The sequence below is a fragment of the Numida meleagris genome, chromosome 1 (genome assembly GCF_002078875.1).
Source record: "Numida meleagris isolate 19003 breed g44 Domestic line chromosome 1, NumMel1.0, whole genome shotgun sequence".
NCBI classification, from domain to species: Eukaryota; Metazoa; Chordata; class Aves; order Galliformes; family Numididae; genus Numida; species Numida meleagris.
The window spans coordinates 64,729,094-64,756,413 of NC_034409.1; the positions used below are offsets into that span (position 1 = coordinate 64,729,094).

At 39.4% G+C, this 27,320-nt stretch overlaps 2 protein-coding genes across 8 annotated transcripts in view; one reads left to right on the forward strand and one right to left on the reverse strand.

Moving 5' to 3' along the window:
• Positions 1,227 to 27,320, forward strand: part of PIK3C2G (phosphatidylinositol-4-phosphate 3-kinase catalytic subunit type 2 gamma) — a 313,307-nt gene continuing 287,213 nt past the window's right edge. For 4 of the 5 annotated variants that reach the window (XR_002436670.1, XM_021390901.1, XM_021390914.1 and 1 more), the window contains exon 1: positions 23,140 to 23,531. The gene's annotated coding sequence lies outside the window, so the exon portion shown is untranslated. Of the gene's footprint in view, positions 1,281 to 23,139; positions 23,532 to 27,320 lie in introns of those variants that run through there. The other variant, XM_021390880.1, reaches the window with a different exon arrangement.
• On the reverse strand, positions 15,385 to 24,185 carry RERGL (RERG like). Of its 3 annotated transcripts, none has more exons than XM_021390973.1 (5): positions 23,781 to 24,185; positions 23,447 to 23,503; positions 21,190 to 21,263; positions 18,556 to 18,698; positions 15,385 to 17,397 (listed from the first exon to the last, which is right to left on the reverse strand). In XM_021390973.1, exons 1-5 carry the CDS (start codon positions 23,866 to 23,868, stop codon positions 17,115 to 17,117), a joined length of 645 nt encoding a protein of 214 aa, XP_021246648.1. In that variant the 5' UTR covers positions 23,869 to 24,185; the 3' UTR covers positions 15,385 to 17,114. The 3 variants fall into 3 exon arrangements, with proteins under 3 accessions (XP_021246648.1, XP_021246657.1, XP_021246665.1); XM_021390982.1 differs by lacking the exon at positions 23,781 to 24,185 and adding an exon at positions 23,633 to 23,774; XM_021390990.1 differs by lacking the exons at positions 23,447 to 23,503; positions 23,781 to 24,185 and adding an exon at positions 23,633 to 23,774.

The following is a 27,320-nucleotide window of genomic DNA, read 5'->3' on the forward strand; positions in this document are numbered from 1 at the left end:
CTTGTGATGATTCCAACTGGATGATACAAACTGTGTTGGCTTTTTTTTTTGGTGAAATTTAAAAACAAGGGAACTGAAAGGAAGATACAAGACCATAAGAATATATCCAAAAGACTGTTGTTGAGTTGAATTATGTTTTGTCACTTTTAAGTCATGAGATGTTTATACTTGTGTTCATTTTGAATAATAACCATGTTTTTTTCTTTACAACGTGGAATTTAGAACTTAAAATTATTTTACACAGTTCAGTAAAATACTAAAAATGCTGAAAGAATATATGCAAGAAAGAATAAATCTACAAAAGATGATTACCAAAATATTTATTCTAGTGTTCTGAGAGGCTAACAGCCCTCATGAATGCTACCAAAAATACAAGACGTGTAACTAGCATATTCCAACCTCCAAACGCCTTTCATGTCAATATGAGAGATACTATCAGGCACTTTGAAAGCACCAGCCTATTTATAAAGATACCATCAAAAAACCTGCCTGATGCAGCTGACTTATGAATCAATTATCTGGACTTCACCAGTGATATATCTGTTCTGAATTTTAGAGCCATACGTTTAGAGCAACACTATACAGAGATAGGCTATTCACCATCCCAACAAGGTTCTTGTCTTCCTGTATAGGCCTGTCAAAAAAAGGGAGAAAAATATCCTAACTGTTGGACCTTTTTCCCAGAAACAGTTTGTTAAGGAGAAAAAAAGTTTGTAGATATCAAGTTATTTATAACTGGAGGCAGAAGGAAAAGATTGATCAGGTGTAGTGTGTATGGGAGTGGTGCTGACAGCAGACAATAAATTTAGTATGTTTAAAAATTATTGAAGATGGTCAGTGAGATGTATATATATATTTTAAAGTTAGTCTTAAGTGTTTGAATCACTTAGCAGAGAGAAAATCTTTTTAGGACTGAATTGAAGCTGTTGTAGGAAACATAAACTATCCTAGTTGTAGGCTGAAGCATATACATACATAATTCTGCAGACCTAATGAAGAATTTCACAAAGCAACAATTTTAACTGTTTTGTCTTAGCTCTTTTCAGTTCAAACAGTTTCATTCCTGTAGTGGAAATGCTAAGTCATGGCCTGAAACAAAGACTGAGCACCTAGTGGGAAGGCAGGGCCAACCCAGGGGAGGTCAGGTGCATGCGATGCACCTAAGTAACTGGAAGGGGTGACTCCTGGCTCCACCTCTACCCAGACCTCATTTAAGGCTTGGCAGTGGAGATGAGGGTATCTTCTGCTTGAGATTCCTGTCTACTTGAGGCCTTCTGAAGGTAGGCAGCTATTTTTCTTCATTTCTGTGTCTGTAGCTGCTGCGTTTGGGCTCGTTCTCACTTACTGTAGCCAAAGACTTTGCCACCCTGGTATTATTGCAGTACTTTCTGTCCCATTATGGCATTACAATTTCTCTTTCTGGTTCTAGATATATTTGGAATTTCAGTCCCTTTACATTAGTGTGCTTATGTTCTATTAAAGATTTGCTACTGTATTGTTAATGGTGTTCTGCAAATATAGATAAAAGGAGTTTCTAAAACTTCTTGTATGAAATCCTTATGCCTGTTGTTACTTTTTGCTCTGCCCATTACTGAGGCTCTGAATGCATAAGCACTTCAGAGTCTTGTCTTGAGCAGCCTAAAAATAATGGACATGGCAGCTGAGGTTGAGAGTTAAAAGTGGTTGCTGAAGCAACTTATCCAAGGTCATATTGTCTGTGCTTCTGTTTAATTTGTTTACTTCTCTGATGAGATTGTAGTATTGAGCTGCTGAATTAAGTATTAGCATTTTCTAAGTTCCCTTGGGAAGTCTAAGTTGTTACATGCTGGCAAATAGAAGTGACAAAGCTGACACAAAGCTACCAGTCCATAGGAGCCTTCTCATGTTTCTTCCTGTAAGCCTCATCTACGCTGCACTTAATCAGTCAAAAAAATATCCTGACACGTTACATGACATTACTTGCTGGCAAGTAGAGTAACTCAGAAGAGGGTGAAACTGTATGGATAGTTGGCAAGTGAACTTAAAAAATCATGACAAGCTTTAGATTAAATTTTTTTTATATGACATTAAGCTATATTTTGCTAAAGTTACTAAACATCATGTTTATGTAGTTTGAGACAGATTTTTTTGGAATATAAATGTTTGACAGCTTATCAGGTTAGGTCTTCCAAAAGGTGTAGCAAACTGCATATCAACCTTCTCTTGCTGCTTCCACTCTCTTCCCCAACCCACCTCTCCCCCCCCCCCCCAAAAAAAAACCAACCAACATATAGAAGTTGTATCACCAGTTACTAACTACTTACAGCAAATAATGTTTTATGTCATTTTATGACTAGTAGCTGGATTTGGGACAGAGGAGAAATTTAACAGTTTGAAGCAAATTATTAAATAGACATGGGCTCAAACCTGCATATATGAATATATTGATAAATTGAGGTAACTTCCTTTCAGTGTGGATAGGAATATGTACTTGAGAGAACGTGTCCTCTGTCATTAGGTAAGTGATGATAGTGTTTTTAAAAGCTGTACAGGTGATAGTACCATCTGTAATCCCACAAAACAAACTAAAAAACAAGATGCTACATGACTGTTTCCATATAACCTAGTCATGGTTTCTATTTCAATTAGATGTAACTTTCTACTGGTGTGAACTTTAAATATAGCCTCTCTCTAAAGAAAAAATGCAACCAAGTAAATCCACCAAAAACTATAAATATTCTCATCGCTATATGCAATCAGTATATGGAATTCATTATTTATGTTGAAGTAAACTATCATGGAGATGATCCACCAAAAGAGCTATAGAAACTGTAAGTGAACTATCAAGAGATCTGAAATATTCTCCATAACAGTTTTTGTATTTTCCTTCAAGGGGTTAATCCTAAGATTTACAAATAACTTGTGGTATTTGGAATTCCTAAATTGTATATATGTTGTATACACAGACTGGGCTCTGTACCAAAGCTCCACCCAAAGTCAGTATGAAGCTGCAAGGCTATACAGCACCTCTGAATTCTCATCATTTAAGTATTAATGGATTTGAAGAATTAAACAGCATCAAGCATAGCAAATATTGACCTCTCCTTAGAAAATATTTACCATTTCATTTATTGTAGTTTGTCTCCTGCACTAGGATGATATGTTAACATTAGCAGGTATGATTTGCTAGTTGCACTAATGTTGTAAATTGAAAAACTCAGCTATTTACTTAAAGGTCCCTTAGATTGATTTTTTAGATGCTTTGTTCATTGTAAATGCTTCTGCTCCATGTTAAGATATCACATTGGTTTTAGGTGTTTCTAGCTTTATAGCATAATTTTGAGCCTCATTTATTTTGTATTAATAACTTGCCAATTTTGTGAGTAATAATACAGCAAGTTTTCATATACTTAAGGTATGCTTTAACTGAACATTTCCAAGCCCTGTTTAAAGAGTTGTTTGAAGAACCATACAAACAGAGAAACTGAAGCGTATAGCTAACTGTAAGGGATTCCCTGAAATATGTTTTCATAGCAGATAATCCCCTTTTTTTTCTAAAAGGCTTTAGAACTTGGTCACTTTAAAAAATGAGGTGTTAGGCTTGCATTGACTTGGGAATTCTGAAGGGTGTATTTCTATATGCAGTCTATGTTACCTGATTTCCAGAACCTTGATCAGCATTCTAACAGTTCGTGTATGTGTATTTCATACTTCTTTCTCTGCCCACTGGTAGAGCTCTTAACAATTTTTTTTTTTGGTGGAATTGTCAGAAAGAAGAATGAATTCTTCTCATTGTAGCCATGCTTTGTTCTGCAAGATCAGTTCTCTGTTTGAAATTAGGATAAACACTGAGTTCATCATTTAATGTTCTCAGTGTTGTACTTTGTCTCACCTTTGTCTGCCTAGCTGTGACACTCAGACTGTTTACACATTCCCTTGCTATGATTTGAAATGAAAGTAGGCCCATAATAGCTTAATGAGCGAGGTGCTGCACTTGGGTCTGGGCTGTACTAGGTATGTGTTCAGACTGGGAGACGAACTCTTTGAGAGCAGCCCTTCAGAGAAGGACTTGGGAGATCCTCCTGGATAAAAGGCTTGATGTAAGCCAGCAGTTTGCTCTTGCAGCCTAGAAGGCCAGCTGTACCATGGGCTGTATCCAAAGAGGGGTGGCCAGCAGGGTGAGGGAGGTGATTGTGCCTCTCCTATTCTGCCCTTGTGAGGCCTCATTTGAAGTACTGTGTTCAGATCTGTGGCCCTCAGCATGAAAAAAGATGCAGAGCTGTTGGGGAGGGACCAGAGGAGGGCCGCAAAGATGATCAGAGGGTTGGAGCACCTCTCCTACAAATACAGGCTCAGGGAGCTGGGCTTCTTCAGTCTGGAGAAGAGAAGACTCTAGGGAGGCTTCATTGCAGCATTCTCACTTAAAGGGTGCTTATAAACGGGATCGAAACCAACTTCTTAAATGGTCTGATTATAACAGGACAAAGGGGGAATGGTTTTAACTAAAAGAGGAGGGATTTAGATCAGATATTAGGAGGAAATTCTTTACCCAGCAGGAGTTGAGGCACTGCCACAGGCTGTCCAGAGAAGATGTAGATGCCCCATCTCTGGAAAGGCCAGGCTGGATGAGAACCTGGGCAGCCTGGTCTGGTGGCTGGCAATCCTGCCCACAGCAGGGAGTGAGAACTAGATGATATTCTAATCCATGACATTCTATGAAGAGTGCCAGATCTGTTCTAAGTTCTTAGTATATCCACGCTTAAAAAGCCCCTCACTTAAACTCAGACTGATTAAGGTGTTATTCATAAAATATTGTATGCATTGCTTTATAAAGATTTTCCAATAAAGGAAAACATACAAGTCAAGGGATAACGCAGGTATTTACAATGAGGAAAAAATAAACATTTTTTCCTTTATTTTGTTTCTCTCCAGAAAAAAAAACTGAAAAAGGGATTCTTCCCTTAAGTGTCTCCCCAACTGCCTATAAAACATTTCTTCTTTAAAGAAAATGTTTCCACAATATTGGAAAAGAGTGTTGAAATGATTTGCTGACAGAATCAAGCACAATTTGGTACACAGTGTAGTTATGGAGAGCACAAGTTTTAATGATGATAGTCTATTAAGTTTTATACTCTGTAATCAGTGACATTTGCAATAATTATATTAATAGTCCAGTTTCTTAGTATTCAGAATTTAAATGGAGTTTTATGTCTTAGCTAACTAAAACAATCAGATTGATATGGTGTATTATATTAGCTGAAATCATAGAGCTGTATGATTTTAAGTTGGGATGTGCATTCAGTAGCTCTAACCACTTATTTTTCTGTAAATAAGGTAAAAATAACTCAACACTGTTTACCCTAAATTACTTGGAACCAAATGTGCTACTGAAAAACCACTATGTAGTTTTTGTCACCAAAACCTGGTGGGATGATTCCCAAGACTGGAATATCACTTTTGACAGTGGAAAGCTGTTCAGAAGAGACAGGCAAGGAAGGAGACGTTATCCTTTCCATCAAGGAAGAAATAGAAGAGCTGTCCCTGAAGAATGGCCACGAGCAAGTTGAAAGCCTGTGGGTGAGAGTTAGAGGCAACAAAGGGAGCCTTGTGGCTGGGGTCTGCTAGAGGCAACCTGATCAAATGGAGCCTGTTGATGAGGCCTTCTTCCTTCAGCTACAGAAGGGCTTGTGATCACAGGCTTTCTCTGCTGCGGGACTTCAACCACCTAGACATCTGCTGGAAAAGTAGCACTGCAAGTTGTAGGCAATCCAAGAGGCTCCTGGAATGTATTGAGGACAACTTCCTGAGCCAGGTAATAGACAGCTGCACCTGGGAAGTGCAATGCTGTGGCCCTGTTGCTCACTAACATGAGTGAATTGATTGGTGACATCAAGATTGGAAGTTGCCTGGGCTGTAGTGACCTTGGTATGTTTGAGTTCACGCTCTTGAGGGATATCAGACAGTCAAAGAGTAAAATCAGGAAGCTTAATTTTAGAAAAGCCAAATTCCAACTCTTCAGGGAGTTAGTCAACAAAACCCCCTGAGAATCTGTCCTGAAGGACAAAGGAGCAAAGCAGAGTTGGCAGTTCTTTAAGGAAGCTTTCCTTAGGACACAAGAGTGCTCCATCCCCAAGTGTAGAAAGTCAGGAAAGGAAGACAAGAGGCTGTCATGGCCGAACTGGGACCTGCTGATCAAACTGAAGAGCAAGAAGAAAATGCAGAGACAGGTTGTGTGGGAAGAGTATGAGGAAGCTCTTTGAAGTCTTCATCAATGACACTGACAGTGAGATTGAGTGCACCCTTCACAAGTTTACTGAGGACACTGAGCTGTGGGGCATGGTCAACACATAGAAGGGATGGGATGCCATCCAGAGGGAGATAGACAGGCTCAAGCAGTAGGCCCAGGAGAACCTTACAAGGTTCAACAAACCAAGTGCAACGTCTTGCACCTGGGTAGTGGTAACACCCACTATCAGTACAAACTGAGGGATGAAAAGATAGAACACAGCCCTGTCAAAAATTACCTAGGGGTACTGGTAGATGGGAAGTCAACAGTGTGCCCTCGCAGCCTGGAAAGCCAACCATATCCTGGGCAGCATCGAAAGAAGCATGGCCAGCAAATCGAGGGAGGTGATCTGGCCCTTCTGCTCTGTGCTGGTGAGGCCTCCCCTGGAGTACTGCATCCACATGTGGAGTCCTCTGTACAGGAGAGATGTGGACCTGCTGAAACGCATTCAGAGGAGGGCCACAAGAATGATGCAAGGGATGGAACACCTCTCCTATGAGGACAGCCTGAGAGACCTGGGGCTGTTCAGCCTGGAGAAGAGAGAGCTCCAGGGAAATCTGATAATGGCCTTTCAGTGTCTAAAGGAGAGCAATATAATAAAGAAGGGGACAGACTCCTTAGCAGGTTCTGCTGTGACAGGACAAGAGGAAAGGGTTTCAGACTAAAGGAAGGAAGGTTTAGATTGCATATAAGGAAGAAGATTTTTACAGTAAGGGTTATGAAGCACTGGAACAGGTTTCCCGGAGGTGATGGATGCCCTGTCCTTGGAGACATTCAAGGTCAGTCTCTACCAGGCTCTGAGCAACATAATCTAGTTGCAGATGTCCCTATTCATTGTAGAGGGGTTGGAACAGATGACCTTTAAATATCTGTTCCAATTCAAACGATTTGTTACATGTTTATGGAGACCAAGGAGAAGATGTTAGCACAGTGAGGCAGTGGATGGTGCATTTCAGCAACTGCAACATCAACAGTGAGTCAATTCTGCTGATGCAGATTTTTACGAGTGTGGCAAGTAGCTCTTTTTCACTGCTGGTGAAAATGTATAGGTAATGGTGGGGACTGCTGAAAAACATTGTTTTGAAGCTGAGAATTTGCTCTATCAAATAGTGTCATTGTGCTCTTTGTATCTGTTGTAGTTTCAATGGAAATAAAAAGGCAACATTACTTTCCAAGCAACCTACATAATTTTAGATTGAAAGGGATCTGCTCTCCAGGGCTACAGTCCATCTGATTTCTCTTTGATCACCTTTCTTCATATAGCAAGAGTAAAAATGGAAAATGTTGAATATCAAGGATTGCAGATTCTTCTGTGAGCATGGAAAGCCAAGTTAGGAGAAGTGCCTGTATAAAATGAAGATCGTTTTGTGAGAGTGAAATATGGAGGAAATATGAACACTTTAGTATTGGGTAGTTAGAAGAATTGCCATCAACAACTGGTTATTTCAGTAGGGCATTTTTTTCATTGCTAAAAGTATTATCAATTTCTGCTTTATTTTTTTTTCCTCCCCTGGGAAAGTACAAACCCCTTAAATAATTTGAGTTTTTCCTTATTCCTCAGAATTGCAGCATATGACTGATAACTGCCTTTAGAACTCCTAATAGCTAAATTACAATTATTATGCAAAGACCTACAATAGACAGTTATATGGATTGTTAAATGACTTTGCCTTTTTTGCAAACCATAATCATTTTCCTTTATTAGCTGAAGGATTTCATAATTTAAGGAAGATGAGAACCTATAAGTCACACTTTCAAATAAGGAACATGGATATTGCAAACATTAAATTCTTCCATAAAAATGTTAAGGCATCATTAAACTAGGATCAGATTAATACAATTCAGTCAACTCTAGATAGATATCTCCTGTAATAGGCTGAAACAATACCAAGTGATATAGGATGTATAAGATTTTACTACAGCCAATTTATAAACCTATAAAACATACAGGTATCACTCAAATCCATCATTAATTGTGCATGCCTTGTATTAAATCAAGTGACTTTGGTAAGGAAAAATATTCCCCTCCCTTACTGTATCTTCCTTTCTATTGTTAGCTGCTATCATAGCTTCTTACTTTCACCGTAAGTCAGATGAGAGATTCCTTCTGGTAGAGGTTGACCTGAGAATCTGTGCTTGATTTAACCATCTGTTTAGGTGTCTGAAAAATTTTTAAATAAATTTTCAGAGCATAATTTAGTTCTCACTTATACCACTGTAAATCTGGAGTCATTCTGGATTTGTTCCAGAAAAACAGCAAGTAGGATTTGACCCTGAGCATAATCAAATTAAAAACAAAGGCTTGCACCTCTTCTGCTCTGCTGGGCAAGGGAAGGGAGATAGCTGGGAAAAAGAGGACCTGGACTGCTAGCTCTATGCATGCTACTGCCACAGGTACAAGATTGCCATTTCTCCAGGTCCACAGAGCTATTTAGAAAAGTGGAGCAGAACCAATTATACAAATGCATTATTTATCAATGTGCCTTCCTGGTCCTTTGACTGGATACCTGCTGTGAAGAAGAAAGATGAAATTAGGCTTTACTGCTTTTAATTCCTAACCTACTCATTTAAGTTTAGCTTAGATCAGTTTTCACGTGTTTTTTTTTTTTTTTTTTTAGTACAGCTCATGTGGAATATGTCTCTGAGGCTTTAGGAAAAACTACTGGTTAACAGCAGGGAAGTATGTTGCTGGCTGTGGAGTGTTGAATGATCTTCAGAACTTCTCTTACACTAACATCTCTCTCCCATTCTGCATGTAGGCATACATGCTTTGTGGCCAAAGTGGACATGCATGATTTCTGATACATCCTTTGTGTTATCTATTTGTCCTGCATACCTGAAAGAGGGGGTAGTATGCATATATAAAGTGCTGTTTATATTAACCTATTTTAACCTCAATGCAGGCATACCTATACCATACCATACTAACATTTGAATGTTAGTGCAGATTTAAAGAAAAATAATAATAATTGGAGTTCTATCACATGTGCATTTGTATGTGCAACCAGAAGGGAAGAGAGGGAAAGACTTCTTCTGCACTCCTCACAAGCCCAGATACTTATCAGTGTACTATGTTAAGAAGAGATCAGGGCATGATGATATGCTGCATTATACCTGTTTTGTGTATTAGTAATCTAAGTATATATTCCCCCTACTACTAAATTAATCACAGTAATATCCAGAGTTGATATCAGTAATATCAGTTGATCAGTAGATACCAGTAATATCAGTTGAAGCTGAACTGAGAAGGAAATGAGGAAGTCCAAAGAGTAACTTGCAAGCTGAACACAGCTGGTGTGACTCCTGGGAGAGTAACAGCATCAGTACTGAGAAAAGCTTGTTGGAGGCACTCTTTAAAGGCTGGATGGCAAAAAAAAAAAAAAAAAAAAAAACCACCTAATTCTGTGAAGCCAGCCCAGACCATTTGGGACAATTCTGTGTACACTAGTCTTTTTTTTTTTTTTTAAATATAGGCTAAACTGATAACTAGATGCACTCTGGGCACTTAGAGAAGCACATACATGAAGAATAGTATTTATTTGTAAATCTATAATAGTGGTAAAAAATGCAAGCAAACAGAAGAAGATTTCAAACAATGCAAAAGATAAGTATAGATTAATTCTTTTGTAAGCTTTTTCTATGTGTGTAAGATGAGTTATGCAGTTTAGTTCAGTATTTGCAGTATTCCCTAAGGTCTGTACAGGACAGATCCCAGACTGCCTCAATCACTTCTTGAATCATCTAATGCAATTGATTCTGAGTGACAGCCAAAATTATATGTAGTTAGTAAAAAATGTTGTATTTAATCGTATAATTGTGCATCCATTTAGCTTAGCCCAATAATCACAAGAACTCTTATACACAAGTAGATTTACCTATGTGACTCAACTTTAGAAACAAGGAAAATTTGCTCAGAGGACCCTTTCATGCAGAGAATTTGAAGAATGAAGCCTAGAGATACGACAGCAAAACACATTTCTAATAATCCATTATTGTAAATGGAGGTTGTGTTTAAATAAGGATTTTTGCATGAAGCCGTTTTCTTGCAGAGTAAGAGATGGCTGCCCTGGTAACAGATGATGTGGAAGAAACTATGAAACCATGAAGCAATTTCTGTTATGTTTTACCAATTTAACTGTATAGGGCAACAACAAAGTTTAATATTTCAGCCTAGATTCCAGCCTACATACTCACTGAACCTTCCCTGAAATGACCTGTTGGTTAATTCTCCCTATGACAACTTCTGAACCTGTTAGTAAATATGGGGTTTGAAATTTGAAAGAGGAAGTAAAGTTTGCATGTACTTTGTGGTCCTTTAGGTTTCAGGTAAATCAGTATAAGAATATAAAACAGAGAATGGGATCAGCTCTCTGTAAGAGGAAGACATTTACAGTTCAGCTGCTGCATATGCTCTACAGCAGCATCTGCTGGTCCCTCAGTACATGCATTCCTCTGGACTCATACTGTTGTTTGGAGGATGATGTAGAGCTGTGGTAGCTGAAGATGTGATGGGAAACTGGTGTGACTGTGACCTCATGTCAGTAATCAAAAGGAAATAGCTTACTTAAAATTTTTGCTGTTTAATTCAACCACTAATTTAATAAAATATTTTAAGATTAGGGCCATTTGGTGCAAAATCTTCTAATTGCGAATAGGAGGATGTTCCACTTCAAATCAGGGCACGAATGATAGATCTTACGCTGTCCATTTGCAAGTAAAGAGATTGGCTCCTTACATATGGCTGGTAACTTCTATCAGAATAAGTCACAAAGTGAGACGGTGTCTTTGCTCTTACCCTAATTGTTGGAACATATTTTCCAATTCAGAAACCTATTAATTGATTTAATAGATTGATACTCTAGAGATCTGACTTAACTTTCTGTTCTGCCTTGGGCTTTTAAAGTTACATAGGCAAATGTTTAAAATATGCTTGTGCTGTGGTGAACCATCAAGATATGCTAGTTAGTTGGGCTAGCTTGGAAGCAATCTGTGGCAGTACTCAGTTAGCTTATCCTCTGCTTCATTTCCAGTCCATCTATTAATTCAGCATTGATAGATGTATTTCAGGGTGTTTCATGAAGTTCAACAGGGATCAAATCTAATCCAGCACCCTGATCAATCATTTGAAATAAATCTGGCATTAAATGACCCACTGGTCATCTTCAGCTAGATGTTAACTGTCTAACCATAGGGACTCAACTGACTCTGTAAAGTAGGACAGATGGGCTCTGTAGTGATGAAGAAGAGCAAAACAGCTAGCAAAGAGCCACAAGAGGCCATATTTGGAGCATGATTCATATCATTTAACTTCAGAGATCTCCAATCTTAATTACATTTATAGTTGCTGCAGAGTTCAGTGCCTTTTTGGAGTGTGATTCATGTACATTGCTTGAGGCATCACCTTGAAGAGGCAAGTTCTTTGGTAGAATGGCATGTAACTGAGATGCAAGTCTAGAAGTAGACTTCAGTATCTGGCCAGATGAATCCACTCCTGAAGTCTTTCCAGTTAAGTGATCTTACTCATTTAAACATTGAACTAGTATATCTGTACTACAGCTTGCAGATATGAGAAGAAACACTGCTGTCTAGATGTGCCTTAGGTCTCTGCCACATCGTGTTCTGGGGATAAATACCTTCAAGAAGCAGTGGAATGACAAGGTTGAGTTCAGGCCCCTTATCAGGCCAATAGAAGTAGTTGGGGAAATGATGGAAGTTCTCAAGCCCTTCTTGAGGATGTTAATATGCATGGCAGTATGTTAACAGGAAACCTTTCATCGTAGACATGGATGGTGGAACTTTATTTCAGAGAAAAAGCTGAGTTCAGATACGTCAATGCTAAGAAACACCTTATAAAGTCGTTCAGTTTTATTAGTAAATATAAAGTCAAAAGAAACCTATGAAATTTCTTATTGTTAAGCTCAGCGTAATCGATAGCAGAATTTTATAGTATTGGCAGGAAAGTGGGTTTTTGCCTGTACTCTGTGACTGGGGGTTTATAGCATTGATTTTTCAACTGCAGGATAAACTACAATGTTTTATTGCTCACGGAGGAAGAAGTGCGTGCAAAACGCCACGAGAGGGAGCTCTGGGAAGCAGTAAAGCTGTTTTTCTCACGGAGAAGCGTGTTACTTTTGAAAGACACTGCTAAAAGCTGTAAAACTTTCAGAAGCTCACGGTATCTTTACAATAGAAGTTTCTTGAGGGAGAGAACTCACCTGAGAGGTTAGCAAACAATTCTGTAAAAAAAGAAAAAGTGTAAAGACTGTGTCTACTTAAAGTTATCTTCATTAGATAAGACTGTGCTTTTAATTTTAAGGTCAAATGTTTTAATGCCTCCTTCTGATGTATTTGTGTCAAGTAGCAAATACATAGATGCGATGCCATTTTGCTGCTGAATATGAACATAGGAGTGTAGGAAGGGACAGACCTGCTTAGATCATTTGGTACGAGTCCCTTGTTAATTCCATTCTCCACTTGTCCCCCTTGTAGTACATATTTCTCTGTACTTTTAGACTCCTTCACTGGATAAGCTCTGGATGCTTTACAGAGTCCAGCAGGGATTAAATGCATAACTGAACTAGCCAGACTTAGAAAATGATTTTAGCTGTAAATGGCTCAGCAATCTTTTCAAAAAAATATAAGGCTAAATGTGGGTATTATATAACCAGAGGGACGCAATTTACTTTATAAAGCAATTAAAAGAAGACATAAACTTAGTCTGTATCTGAGAGAGAGTAATGCCTGTTTAAAAATAACTTCTTATCCAGAATAGCCACCCTGTCCTGTAATATCAGGGGTGGATAGAGAGCACAGGCATTCACAGCACTGCTTCTTTATAGAGAGATAAAACCTGAGTTTTAAAACAACAGAAGTTATAGAACTTGATAAATTCCCAGACCCACATTTTGGTATATAAACAAAATCAAATGATTTGCTTTTCAAACTGTCTGAACAGCATGTAAAAGTTTCTCTTCTCCTTGTTTTTATTTTCTGTGGTCAGGTGAAGGCTAAGGCCAGTCTCTCATAAGAGGCTAGTTTTCCTGTGAACTGGTTGAAGAAGAAAGGAGCTTCTTTTTTTTTTTTTTTCATAGAGAGAGCTAATTTATCCTAGAGCATAAATCAGTATTGCTCCAGACTATTCTAGGCTGGCAGTCTCTCTCTTTAAATACTTACTTCAGAGTGGATAGGCAGGATTTCCTTTCAAGCACATCAATCAGAGGTGGAGTTTGTTCCTCTGTCTCCATGAGCAAAGGAGATCTGTATGAAAACTTCATTAACCTAATGCATTTGCTCCAGCAGGCACAGTGATTGAAAATAATGGTATTCTTGGATACTTACTGCATTTTAGTTTTGCTTTTGAGAGGTGTTCACAATACCTTCTTCATAATTCTTCACAGTGCTTCCTCTAAAAACACTGAGTGATCTGAATCTGTCAGTGAGAGCCTCTTACCTGCTCAGGCTGATAGCACAGCAGCCATCCCTCTCTCTGCCTCCTGACAGAACGCTGAGATCTTCTGCTGCATCATCCTCCAAACAGTGCAGCCAGATAGAGAAAGCAAAGAAACAAGGTCCCTAGATGACTCACAAGGGTTTTGTTTCAATGGTTACCTTTCATAATTGCTTCAGATGTCAGCTGCTTGCACTGGGCTAGGAAACCTGTGGTAGCTGCAGTTGCTTTCAGGGTATAGCACAGCTGCAAAACTTCTGATCCACCTCTTTTATGGCTATTCCTGATTTAAATGTATTTTTCAGTATGTTTGGTTGCTCTACTGTACCCAACTACTCTTTCTTCCATCAACATCAGACTTGAAGGTTTTGTGACATTTTGCCCTCTGCCCTGTTGTGAATGTGAGTATAGTGAGATTTACAGAAAGGAAGAGTTTAATGCAGACATGACAGCACGAAAAGAAACTAAGGTTGTTTGTCTTGATTGTTTTCTTCCAAAACTATAGTGAGGAAGAGCTTCAAAAAACACCTGAAAGCACTCTGAGAGACAGCAATTGGGAGCCAGGGGCTATTACATTTACACTTCAGTAGAATCTTTGCTTTTATGTCACTGTTTCTAAAGCTTAAAAAAGAAAGAAGTTGAAGACAGTGAGAGAGCACATAAATTCTGAATGCCTTTCTAAGGCAAAATTTTACTAGAACTGTTGAAAGTTCATCTGAACAATAACTTCCAAGCATGGCAAAAATAAACCTTAACTCCTGTACGGCAGTTTGAAAATCTTTTGGCAAGAAAGGGTGGGGTCATATACTGAAGCAATCCACAGCTACCCAAATATCTCCACTTCAACTCTCTTCAATGAGTTCAATATGCTGTAGGTGATACCACTAAAAAGGATGAGTGCCAAACATCAAAATACATCGTGCGCTTCCTTTGCGAGCTGGGTTGTTGTTTGCCTTTTCAAATGTGGCTGAGCCACTGATGCATTAGCTACAAAAACACTTAGCAACATGTAAAGCAGTCTTTTAATACAGTTAGTGAAGAAGAATGCATGTGCTTTACTGCTTTGAAACTGAATTCCTTCTTAAATTCTGCACTCATGATTATCTGCACTTACCAGAGATAAAAGACAACTGAAATCCAAATCTTAAGAACATCAAATTATGTCTATAATGGATTTTGGTACTGTTAAGCCTAAGTGCACCTTGTAGCTGTTTCAGATGGTTTTCAGTTGAGTACAACCTGGCCCATGGGCCAGGAGACAGCTACTCTGCATTCCAATACTTATCCCATCTGGATAATAAGAAAACTAGTGAGGCGTGCTGCAGATTGCACCTATCTGTAAGATCATATTCCAGTTAATACCAGCAAATCAAAACCAGTTAACTTTTCTGTGGTTGTCTTGAGTATTTTTAAAAGGATATTTTTTTTTTAAAAAAAAAAGTTTTCTACTGTTTACTATATAAAGGTACATGAAGGCTTCTTCACTGTGTACAGGAACTGCAGCTAGAACCTCTTCTGTGTAAATGTCTGATTTCCAAATTTACCTCTGTAATTCAAATTCCAGATTTATACAGTACTTAACTACACGGAACTAAAAAAGTAATAATTAAAAGAAAAATAAAAAGATGGCTTCATAGCTTTATAACAAAGTAAAGGAAAAGAAAAGCATGAATACATCCATCTTATATTTAGTTTATTTAGTATCACAGTAGGAAATACAGTAAGAGGTTTAAAAATCAGACAGTGCTAGAGCTGGCAAGATACAGCTGCCCTGCCAGCAGTCTAGCAGTTGTTCTGGAATTCTGTGTGCTGAAAAGCTGAGAGGTGTGCATCAGTAGTCTTCAAGTTCAGTTTCATAGATAATGACAATGCAATTTTAAATACAGTATTCCTGATATGATAGAGCAGCCTCTGAATAAAAATAAAGTAGTATTGTGACTGAGAACTATATTCCAATATTTGTAGTTTTAAAATAAAAGAAATATTTTTTCCTTCAAAAAAAAAGCAAGGGCTCTCTGTTTAACACTTACTAAAACATGCTTTAGTTTTATTTACAGTAACATTAAGATTGTATAGCTTTTTATATGCCATCTTATGGAGGTGGACATCTTAAAATGAGTGTTCCGCCCTGACTTACAAAGTAATCTTAATAGTTTAAAATGCAGGTAACATTCCTGAACAGAGGCAAGCTTCAATGTAGCATCTCACCAAGACTGAATCTTAGCTGTCCTCTGGGCAGGAGGCAGTAGTTCACTTTCAAATCTCTTCCCTTTATAATTTCTGTATGAGCAAAGCACTTTCAAACATGCAGGGGTAAGCTCTTATTTAGGTAGGTCTACAGCAAGAGCTCTAAATGTCAACTGACAGCATATTTAGACCCATCTGATGTTTAATATCCACATTTCAAAGCATAGCTAACATATTCTTTAGTACTCTCTCAAGCAGGGTTTCAATACCATAGCAATGACTTGGTTGTAAAAACACTGGCCCTAGGAAAAAAACTATGCAATTTAGGAGCATGGTTCCTACCAGCAGGCAGACATCAAGAACTTGAACTGACATATCCACCTTTTAAAGAAACTATGTTACAACCCAGGAAAACTGCTCTGGGAAAGCGATCAGCCTAAGATGTTACCCTAGTCCTAGCCTTAAAATGATTTCACTGAACAAAGATCTCACTGAAACTGTCCAATGCTCATCCACTACCATTTTTTCAGTTCCTAACCTCCTCAGTACTCTCTACTTTCTTTTATCACTCAAAACCAAAAGATACTGAAACTGGAGACAATACTGCTCTGTTCATATGCTTCCCTACTTCTGATGTCTCCACAAGGCAGCTTTGATGATACATATCTTCTGTAGATTTGATGTCTAAGCATTTAATTCTTATGAATATCAGCAGGTGTCAAACACCTTTAAACTGTTAGAGGTTCTGAACTGTTCTTCCTTGCATTCAGTAAGAGCGTTTTATTTTAGTGAAAGAGTTCTCGTACAGAAGAACTACATCTCAGAGTTCTCAAGAGTTTGGTCAGCAAGACTGAGTTTATTGGAAATAACAATTTATTCTCAGCTGCTCCTAGAAGCTCCACCTATGATCATGTTGGTGTTGAATAAATATATAGTAAAACTGTCTTTCTATGAAGAACTTATGAGATAATGGTTGAAAGCAGCAGCTTAGAGATTAAGTGACATAGCCCTAGCACATTAAGTCTGCTGTAGAACCAGAGACAGAGGTCAGGTCTCCTAGGTTTAGGCCTGTCCCCTTGATCATGTTATCTTCCACCTTTGGTTTATACCATCTTGCTCCTCCAGACATTGACCTTCAGAGGAGGTTGACTGAATCCCAAGCACTGCTTGTGCTCCGCGATTTCAGCTTGTTCCTACTTCAGGACTATCCATCTTTTACACAGATTTCCTTCTCTTTCCAAACACATTGTTGATTAACTTGGCCATTGATTTTGATCCACTTGGTCTTCTCTTTTCCTTTGCCTTGAGATTTGAGGTGATACTCCTCAGGACTCTTGTGAACATTGCCACAACTTCCTGATAATGTTCTGCAGCAGACAATTCACAGAATTGGCACTTGTTATCCATTGCCAGTTTTTGTCCTTCATCCCAGCCAACTTCTCTCATGTGGCATAAATCCTGTTTGTTACCAACCAAAAACACTGTTGACTCAACCATTCTAAAATCAAGAAAGATATGTTAAAATACTGAGTAGCATTCTATGCTATATATAGTCTGTATACAATGTATGTATGTTAAGAGGCATTTTATAAAAACAAACAAAAAAAAAACCCACAACAAACAAACAAAGAAAACCCACCCAACCACATACACCAAAAAAGCCAGCCTCTTAACTTTTCCAAGCAGTGTTAGGGCTTTCTATTGACCATAGACAAACATAAACGATTCTCCATGCAAAGTATTCTTATGACATCAATCTGGAAGTTTTCATTTTAGTTCCTCTATTCAATAATTTCATGTACTTTTCATTCACTGTGGTTTTCATACTCTATGCTGATGAGGATATTGTCAATTCCTGCAGTTCATGAATAAGCAAGTTGAATATTTTCCCCCATTTCTAGGTAACAGAATAGAGTCAAAGAGATGCACCTAACATCAGTGTGAATGGTGTAACTCAAAAGAAGACATGGGAATCCTAATTCCAAGTTTTTGTTAAAATTATTCTTTCCAGAGAAACCGTGTTTAAGGAAGCTCAGCAGCAAAACAACAGAGAAAGTGTTGTTTTTTTTCCCATTTCTGGTAATAAAAGGATTTCATTCTAATTTTTTTAGAAAGCACCTCAGTGAACCAATACAGAAATACACACCAACACATGTACTCAGACTTTCAACTTTCATTCTAAGAACCTACTTTCTGTATGGTCACTCGTGCACAAATGATGTTGGGGGTCACAGCTAAATGCAGCTTAGGAGAAATTCATGGTGTTAAATTTGTTTGCTGTGGGAAATGCTTTCTTTGAATCCCTTATAGGCGCATCCCCAACGTTAATGGGAACTGTAGTGGGGGAGCAAAATTACATGATGACTATGCCAGGTTTTTACTCATCTAAGTCACAAGAGACAAATTTATGGCGGTTATTTAAAACATACTGCTGTAAGAAAAGAGAATGAAGACCATTGTTCTCTTAGCTTTGGACAGAGTGAAATGGGTTATAATTTATAACGGTTCACCTTAATATATCATATTGCTGGTGTTCTGCTGGGAGGATGCTGATGCATTTTAATTGTTACTTGGATTCCCAGAGCTTACAGAAACATTCTCAGGTTTGTTTTTTTTTGTCCACTTTGCTGAGAGAAACAAAAATAATGCCACTTACTTTTTACAAGCTCCTATGTGAGATTCTTGGATCCTGTATAGCAATGCTTTTGCAAATGCAAATGATGCTCTGTCACTGATGTCATAAACAATGATGAATCCATCAGCCCAGTGGAGCTCGTCTGTGAGGGAGAGCTTCCCCTGCTGCAGGTGAAAGAAGTTCAAATTCACATGTAAAAATATCATTACTGTTATCACTCTTGAGTATTTTCTTTATCCATGTGAATGTGAAAATATTGTATCTTTCATTGCAAAAGATACGAATACATATGGATGCTTGCATTGACTTCAGGTAAGTCCTGCTCCAAAAATCCATTGAATAACCATCACTACAGACTGCATTTTGGAGCACTAAGGAATTAATAACGAAACACCTATGCTTTGTTTAAACAGTGAAATTGCATTATCTCTACAGACACTGTTTTCAGCAGACATATGTTGAATATTCTGTAGTTACAGGAGAATTAAATGCGGGCCATCGGTATTTGTGGTTATGGCACTGTTTCATTTGCTCCTAGTTGCCTGACCACAATGAACTTAATTTATTTGTTAAAAGTCCTTTGTTCCAAGACATTTCTCTTGTTTCATCTTTGTATTGTTCAAGTCTGAAGCAGTATCTACCTAAAGGATAGATTTCCATAGGGCTTGGAAACTTTCCTTTCAAGATGGCACAGACTTAAATTCCACAAGTGACAGAAGTGGTGAAACTGAGAGTTAGTATTTGGGTCACTTCACCCCAAGGAAGTGTCACTGTCATAATTTCTAGAAAGCAACAGCTGCAAACTGTCCCATTAAGCTTGGGAAGGTAATTTCAAAAATATGTAAATTAGCTTACCACTGTAGGTGGCTACTGTCAACAAGGGCCATATGACGCAAGATGGGTAGAATAGTGGCAGTTCACCAGCCTAGACCAGACAGCATGCTTTATGGAAAACACTCTGGACAGTAACTTGAAAGACTGCTTAAGCTCAACATTGTGCTCTTAGCAGTGTATAACCTTCATCAGTATCCCACCCTGGTTGCTGTGATAAGCTCGGCACCAAGACAGCATCATAAATGCAACTTACTCTGTATGATGGATAGTAACTGAATGCTGGTAGTGCATCAGGTTCAGGGGCAGGAAAGGTGACTTGTGTGTGATGGCTGTTTGCCAGATGAAGGGACAGAGAACTCTGCAAAGCAGCGGTTTAGCTAGATAGTCTCAGAGAACAAGAAGATTTCAGGAAGCAGAAACAAATGTGAATTTTCCTTCCCCAGCTTGGCCTCCTCTCAGGACCTGTTTTTCTTCCCCATTTCCCAAAGCATATAGGAATTCCATATGCCATCCATCTCTTTCTAATATCAGTAGTTCATACTGACAAAAAGACTACCACCTCCTCTCCTGCTCACTACCTACTTACTTCTCTAAAGGTGTTAAGAAATCATGAAAGAAAGATGCAGGAGGTAGTGAACAGGGAGTGTTAAGCCTTGTTACTAAGGAAGAACTGGAACAAGAGCTAGAAGAGGATCAGCAAGAGGAATTGCCCTCAACACAGTTCATCTCTGGTCTCTCTGAAAGCAAAAAATGATCCTAAGGAGAAGCAACCAAACTCTATACCCATCAAGTAGTCTAGTCTGCTTTGACCTAGCAAGCTACTGCTGCCACTGTTTCAAGTACGCTCTTAAAAAGTTGTTCACATGCCACAGGATTTAATATGACAGTAAGCAGAAGTTATAGGTGGGCTTAGGAAAGAAGTTTGAGATAGGTGGAAACAAGTCTACAGAAAAGTAGCTTTGAAGAGGGATTGTAATGACAAGGGAGGGCTCCACTGAATATATTAACAAGGCACAGTGGCTATTTTAGGATCTGCTTTGCTGTTGCTTGTCTTTAAGAAGACAGATTTGTTTGTAAGTTTATTTTATGTGCTCACTGTGTTAAGATTTTAAGCCACTGATTTCAAGTCTGAGCCAAATTTCCAGTGCTTTGGCTTTAGCATTCATTATTCTGGTCAGTACAAGGCAAGAACACTGTCCAAGAGGGATCCTTGTGAACTCACAGAGACAGACCTACCTCGATCTACTTGCGTTACATGTTATCAACGTTTATGCATATCAGAAACAGAAGGAAAGAAATGAGTACAAAAAAGAATCTTCATTTCAGGGTGGTTTATTGTGATCAAAGTTCAGCTGCCAACATGTAGATGCCTGTATTATGGCTTTCCTTGGATCTGTTCTGTAAATGTAAGTTTCATTTCCAGGCCTATCTACTTTGACAGTTTCCACAGCCATTTAATATACCATTTGCTTTATTAAAAAAAAAAAAATCCATCTGTGTAGGGAATTTAAGAATTTTTTTTAATACTCCTATAATTGTTTGCAGCATTTAACTATGCAATATGGAAGTGGGAAAGATTTAATTCCTAATAAACATTCCAAAATGCAGATGTATTTACAGAAAAAATTAAAGGATTGAAGGGTTTCTTCCATTAAATGGGAAGGTACACACTTCCTGAACCACAGCAAATATAGAGTTTCAGTCTTGCAAAATAGAAAGAGCAAGAATAAGCTCCTAGTACAGAAAGAATGCTTGTAACCCTTATTAACCTCACACAGGTAGAATGAGGAATAGGTTTTTTTTGTTCCCTAAAATTCTTACCTGTGAACAAGGGTCATAAATTTCCAAGTGTATCTGCCTTCCATCCAGACATAAGCGTTTAGTGTAGATGCATTCTTAAAAAAAAAAAAAAATACATCACATTCAATAAGAAGCAGCATTAGAGTGACTGGGAATGGTGGTGAAGAAAATGTGATGAAGGAAAGGTAATACTGAAGAGACTTTTAGTTCCTTTGGTACTGTATATTTCCTCAACAGTTTTGTTGTTTGTTTTTTAGCAGGAAATAATCCTATTTCATTTTGCACCACCCTAGCTGCCCATTGCTATAGGCCAACCAACACCATTTCACTGTGGCGTTCCCAGGGGAGCAACGGAGTGATTAATACTTTTAGACCCTAGTTTTCTTCTCCCAAACGAAGGCAAAAAAGAAAAACAGTGCCCAGAAACAGCTAAATGATGATGATTACTCTCCTTGTTTTCAAGGTTCAGGATTATAAAAGTAGTAAGCCAGCCTAAGTGCAATTGCTGATTCTCCATATGAAACTATTCACGAATACTGTTGATTTACCATGAAATTTGGCACTTTAGTAGTTCTTAAACTGTGTAGCATCAGATCAATATTTACAGGGTAATGTCCTCAGCCTAAATCCTAAATCATTTCTGTAGTGTCAGCTCTCAGATTTAAGACTCTCCAACAGCACAGCAGCTCTGAGAACCTTACTGCAGCCAGACCTTCACCACTGTTTTAAACAGTATTTTGTTCTTAGAGAATATAACCAGCTTGTGTTTGTAGCACTGGTCATCAACAGGTTTTCTACAGTGCAACTCCTCAGAGCTACCGAGCTATAAAGACAAGAACCAGTGTTGGCCCTACTGAAAATACGCTTCAAAATGCATATAAGGAGGGTATGGTTAAGGGCAATGGAACAAAGCATCTTTGGTTCAGCATTATGTTCATGTCAAGCATTCTTCTTGCACTCCTAAAAGCTAAACTGATGATGAACTATGATCCCCAAACATCCCAGGGATCAAAACTACAGCTCTTTGGTGATTTCCATTATTAAATTTTTATTATTATTACTCAGACCCCACTATTCAGTTCTGCAGTGCAGTGCATATTCCATCACCCCTTTTCTTCATTTTTATCTCCCTTTTGCCCCTCTAGAAATTGAGCTGAACTTATCTTCCAGCATTTGTTCACAAATACAAAATGTTTTAGAGGTGTTTACTTGACTTTTCTGAGACTTACAGTCTCAGAGGTGAGACAAGGAAACTTGTTCAGAGTTGTGGGTGAACACACATGGAGAACACTACATATCTGCATGTAAAAGCTTAGGCTTAGATGAGTCATTTGGGACATTAAAAGCTTTTTATGTCTGTTTGCATAAGTAACTATAGTGGTAGAACACTTTTATGCAGCTGTAACCCTACTTTCAGACTAAGTTATTTTAGATGTATAACTGAAATTCAGCTTCTTACTTTAACTTCTTTGTGGATCGTAGTCTGCTACTCTGATTTTTGTTTAGAACAAGTCTGGAAAAAAGAATGCTTTAGCAGAGAAAACAAGACAGATTGTAATACACTTGGCTTGTTAAACTCTGGGCCTTCTCATGCCACACAACTGGAATAACACACTTCCAACCGCGTCTGTGTATCAGTTCAATACTTCTACTACTTCTCCCCAAGCTGTGAAAGTTCAAATCCCGTTTTGCCATCTTCCAAGATCTTAGGAGTGTCTTAAGTGTGTTTATTCTGATATGAATGAGAACTTCTATCCTCAGCATGGCAAGACTTGTCACTAAGCTATCAAAGCAGTGCAATCCTGCAAGGGACTTTGCATCACACTTTGATTAACCAGCAGTGCCTGATAAACAGTGTTTCACCTCTCTAGAGCGGGTAAGGAGATACTAATAGAAGTGTTGTGATTTTTTTTTTAATCTATTTCTTTCCTCTCTGCTATCTTCTCTCTGATGGAGCTTACAATAATCTACCTCAGCTTGCTCACAGCCCGGTTATCTCTCTCTCATAAGCCCTTCACAGCCGCCTCACGACAAGCATGTCACCAGACTGAAGTTGGAGGCGATCCCCGCGCAGATACCCGGTTCGCCTTCCCCGGCCTTCGGAGTCGACGTTTGGCCGCCAGCCCTCGCTGATAAATAAGCTAAAACTTATTTCCGCAAAGTTGTGTGCAACTACATTTCTTCCCCCTCCGCTACGTCAGGCACCGTTCCGCCGCCCCGTCGGCGCCGCGCCCCGACGGCCGCCCGCTTCTCGTTCCCGGAGCCCGGCGCTGCTCACCGGCATTGGACGCGTACTCCCCGATGAAGCGCCGGGTCAGGAACCGCACCGCCAGCGCTGCGGGAAGGAAGCAAGCAAGCAGCAGGTGAGCGGAGCCCCGCCGGCGCCTGGCAGCCCGAAGCGAAGCGGGGCTGGGAGTACCGAGCCCACCCCTCCAATCCACTCCACTCCACTCCTCCCCCTTACCCGACTTGCCGACCCCGCTGCCGCCCAGCACGGCCAGCTTCACCTCACTCATACCGCTCCCAGCGCTGTTCCCCGCCACCTACGCGCCTTTGTAAGCCGCCGGGCCGCAGCCCCTCCGGCGTCACCGCCCGGCGCGGCCGCTACTTACGGCTGCGAGGGCGGAGGGTGGGAGGAGGGGCTGAGCTTCGCCGCTTCTCCGACGGGCGGCCCGCCCCTGGCGCCCCCTCCATCCCCATAAGTCCGGACAAACTTTCTCCGGGCAGCTTCTCCCGCCTCCTGGTGTGGTCCGCAAACGTCTGCTCCTCAGCCCCTCCTGCTTTGTCAGCCCCCGCCGCGCGCTAAACAGCTGGGAGCTTGAGGAAAAAGAAAAAAACGAAACAAGCAAAACGTAGAGGAAAAGAAAAGACATTATCTAGCTCCGCATCTGAGGGAGTTCATTTTAGCTTTGTTTTCAGGTTGCCATCCTTTTGTGTCAGGAATGTGAAGAAAAGGAAGGGGTTCCCCCCCTCTCTGCATAACCCCCCCCCTTTTCCTCCCTGTGCCCCTTTAAATGCTTCTGAGGCAACTTGCTGAAAATAACTGTTTTTCACTCCTCTAGTGTTCATCATCGAAAGGTTTCCAAGCTCTTGTCACTCACTAACCCTTTAGTCCTGCCCGCACTTAGGCAGACGTACTTTTTGTGTGCACGAGGGTTTTTACTCCTTAAATTGATTGGTGAAGAGCTTAAAGTTCTGTGCTGAATGGGGCTTGGGTAAGGCTTACGGCACTCCTCTGCTGCAGGGAAGTCTGACAGATGTGAAGCGAGCACCAAAGGGCCAAGCTCACTTTTGTGCTTCCAATTTTGTTCAGCTCCACAAGTGCTCTCTAAAGGCTGTTTCAGTGTGCACTTGAGAATATCTTTAGTTAGCCTACTGGTAAATAGGAGACTTTTTTAGCATCCAAGTTACTTACATACCTACCCTGTTCCCATTTATTTTACTGTTTATATACCTTGAATACATTTATGTTTGTTTAGTCCGACTTTTTATTCTATTTTGTTGAAACTTTTGCTCTGTATAAATGCTTCAGTAAGTACTGCTTCAGCATACTTGTTTGTGGATATAATAGACACAATGGATTTACATGGCTGTAAAAAATGAGGCAGAGAAAGAATTTGAACATACGTTTTCTACAGTTCAAGAGAATGCTTAGTAGAGGCAAATGTATTTAAGAATAAATATACAGACACAACTTGTCTCCAAAGTCCCCGACTTATAAGTTGTTAATGGCTGGAAGTGTGTTTGGGGGATGTCCCTACCTATCTCTGTGAGCGGATTTTGTTTGGTTTGTGTGTTTTTTTGGTAGTTTCCTGCTACTGCTCACTGACAAGACAGATGTTACTGTCTGAAAAGAACTTTATTCTGACCTTCTGTGGCTATTGTTACGTTAGTATTTGAAATTGATACTGAGATCACTAGCTGGAGTTACTAATGGTGTAACAACACAACCGAGTATTTTATCGTTTCATACGTATTGAAACTCCTGCCCAAGAAAAGTCTAAGAGTGCTTGCCCTTGGGCATGCACGATCAAGGCTGTGACTTTCACAGGTGATTTTAAAGGAATGGTTCTGCTGTTCCTTTTGGGCAGCGGTGTGATATGTGAACATAGCTTTCTCACAACTGGCAAATGTACTTTAGTTTCTGCAGAAGGATGTGCAGGTAGTCCCTGTGTCATGGAAAGGCTGATTTATGCAGTTTTAACCCCTGTATATGGTCCATAGTACAGGAGAACAGAGATTAATTCTGAAGAAGGGCTGACGATACCTTCTTCTGGTCGTCATTTTCTCCTTCCTGATGTTTTTACTCCTTTCTTTGTCATAGCAAAGTTGTCTTATTGTGATCCTGATGCTCATTCTTGCCTCTGTGTCATGGTGAGCCAGGGCAGGTGAGCTGTGAATGTGATCTGGAAAATGATAACATTATTTTTTCACCTCAGTAAATTCAGTGTCAGAATTGGAGCGGAGTGGAGATTTCCCAGTAACAGAAGGAAGACTCAAGCCTATTTCAGACACTGCTGCAGTCAAGTTAGGGCAAGTGAAATGAGAAAGTGAGAGGCTTCAAAGCACAGGAAGCTCAGCCACCTCTATGAAGAGAACAGCAGCTTGTTCAAACTCAGTTGCTGCAGCACTGAATGTTTCACTCAGGATGCAAATTGTCTAAATTCAAATTAAACCCTTGGCAAAGTGAAAAAAATGCCCCTGCTCTCCTTTTTCCATTACTTGATCTTAACTCCATTAACACTTTCACACATGTAGGTGGCAGCTGTGATAACCAGAGTCAGAGTGCTGCCCATGTTGAAGAATATACTGTCTAGAACTTTTATTTCTGTTAGTAATACAAAAACAAACATCTTGAGAGGAATGAGATAATTTGTTGTGCATGTTCCTTAAGGCATTAGATAAATTAAGTTTTATCTGAATATTAAACAAGGCCATTTATTTTCTGAGACTTCCTCCATCACTTCCCAGAACTAAATGAAATTGAGAAAACTTACAAAAGAAGGAATTCTTGAATATCCACTCTAAATGAGTTAATCTTATTCATGAGGTTTTCTCTTCCTTTTCTGTTATTACTGTTGTGCTTGTTGTCTACATGTATATATACAGAGATATTTCTGAATTGCTCTGCACATGGAGGGCACATCTTAAATTTCTTTCGTGTGAACACCCACATAAAACTCAAATGAAGCAGTTACTCATCCGTGAGTGAACAGACCAATCCCTGTCTAAACAACATCATTTTTGACATTTCAATATGAAATTAACACATTTGTTGATCAGCTTATTGAAACACTGAATAATAGCATGTTTGAAAGAAAGTGTCATCTGTTAGAATAAATGATTCAAAGTAAACACATGTTCTTTATGAATTATTTTCCTAGAACTAGCATTTAATATGAAAGCTTGTGGTTGCAGGTGAACATTATGGCAAATGCAGTAGTGACGCCTGTCTAAAATGCCTCTCAAAAAGTTGCTTGCTTTCTCTATCTTTGCATGCTGCCCTCTCATCTTCCTCACTGGAGCTGTTTGGATGAAACCAGTGCAATTTAAAAATAAGGCACCTCCTTTCCTTGACATGCTGTGGGGTCTGTGTGTGACTGGCCTTCCCTGCAACTTGTACAACTGCATGGTTTTGTTCCTTCCAGTACCAAGCCTGTGCTGGCCCCTCCTCTGTGCTGGAATGCTTGTGTTTTCATTACCCTGGCCTTAAAGGTCTACAGGTGTAGAGGGGAAACAAAAAGAGTTAGCTCATCCTCCTAGTGAGCAGAAGCTTACATGATGTTTTCAGACCTGGTGGTCACAAATGAGTCAGCTCTGTGCTTCTTACTGAGTGAACATTGTTTGCACGTCTAAAGCTCTGTTATGAAGAATATATGTAATAGAAATAAATCATTAACCAAGTAAGCAAATTCTGCAGTGAGCATTAGTGGAGGATTGATTTTGAATTACACTGGAAGTTTTCACAAAGCTGCACATCACTGACCGGATGAGGTCACTTCTTATTCCACTCCCAGTTCTGTAGAGGTTGGTTTGTATGGCCTGGTGTCAGACCAGTCAAAACTGCTTGTGGAGAAAATGAACATCAAAAAAACACTTACTTTATTTTTTAGCTTTTTTCATGCAGTTTAACTGCTGACAATAAGGTGGAA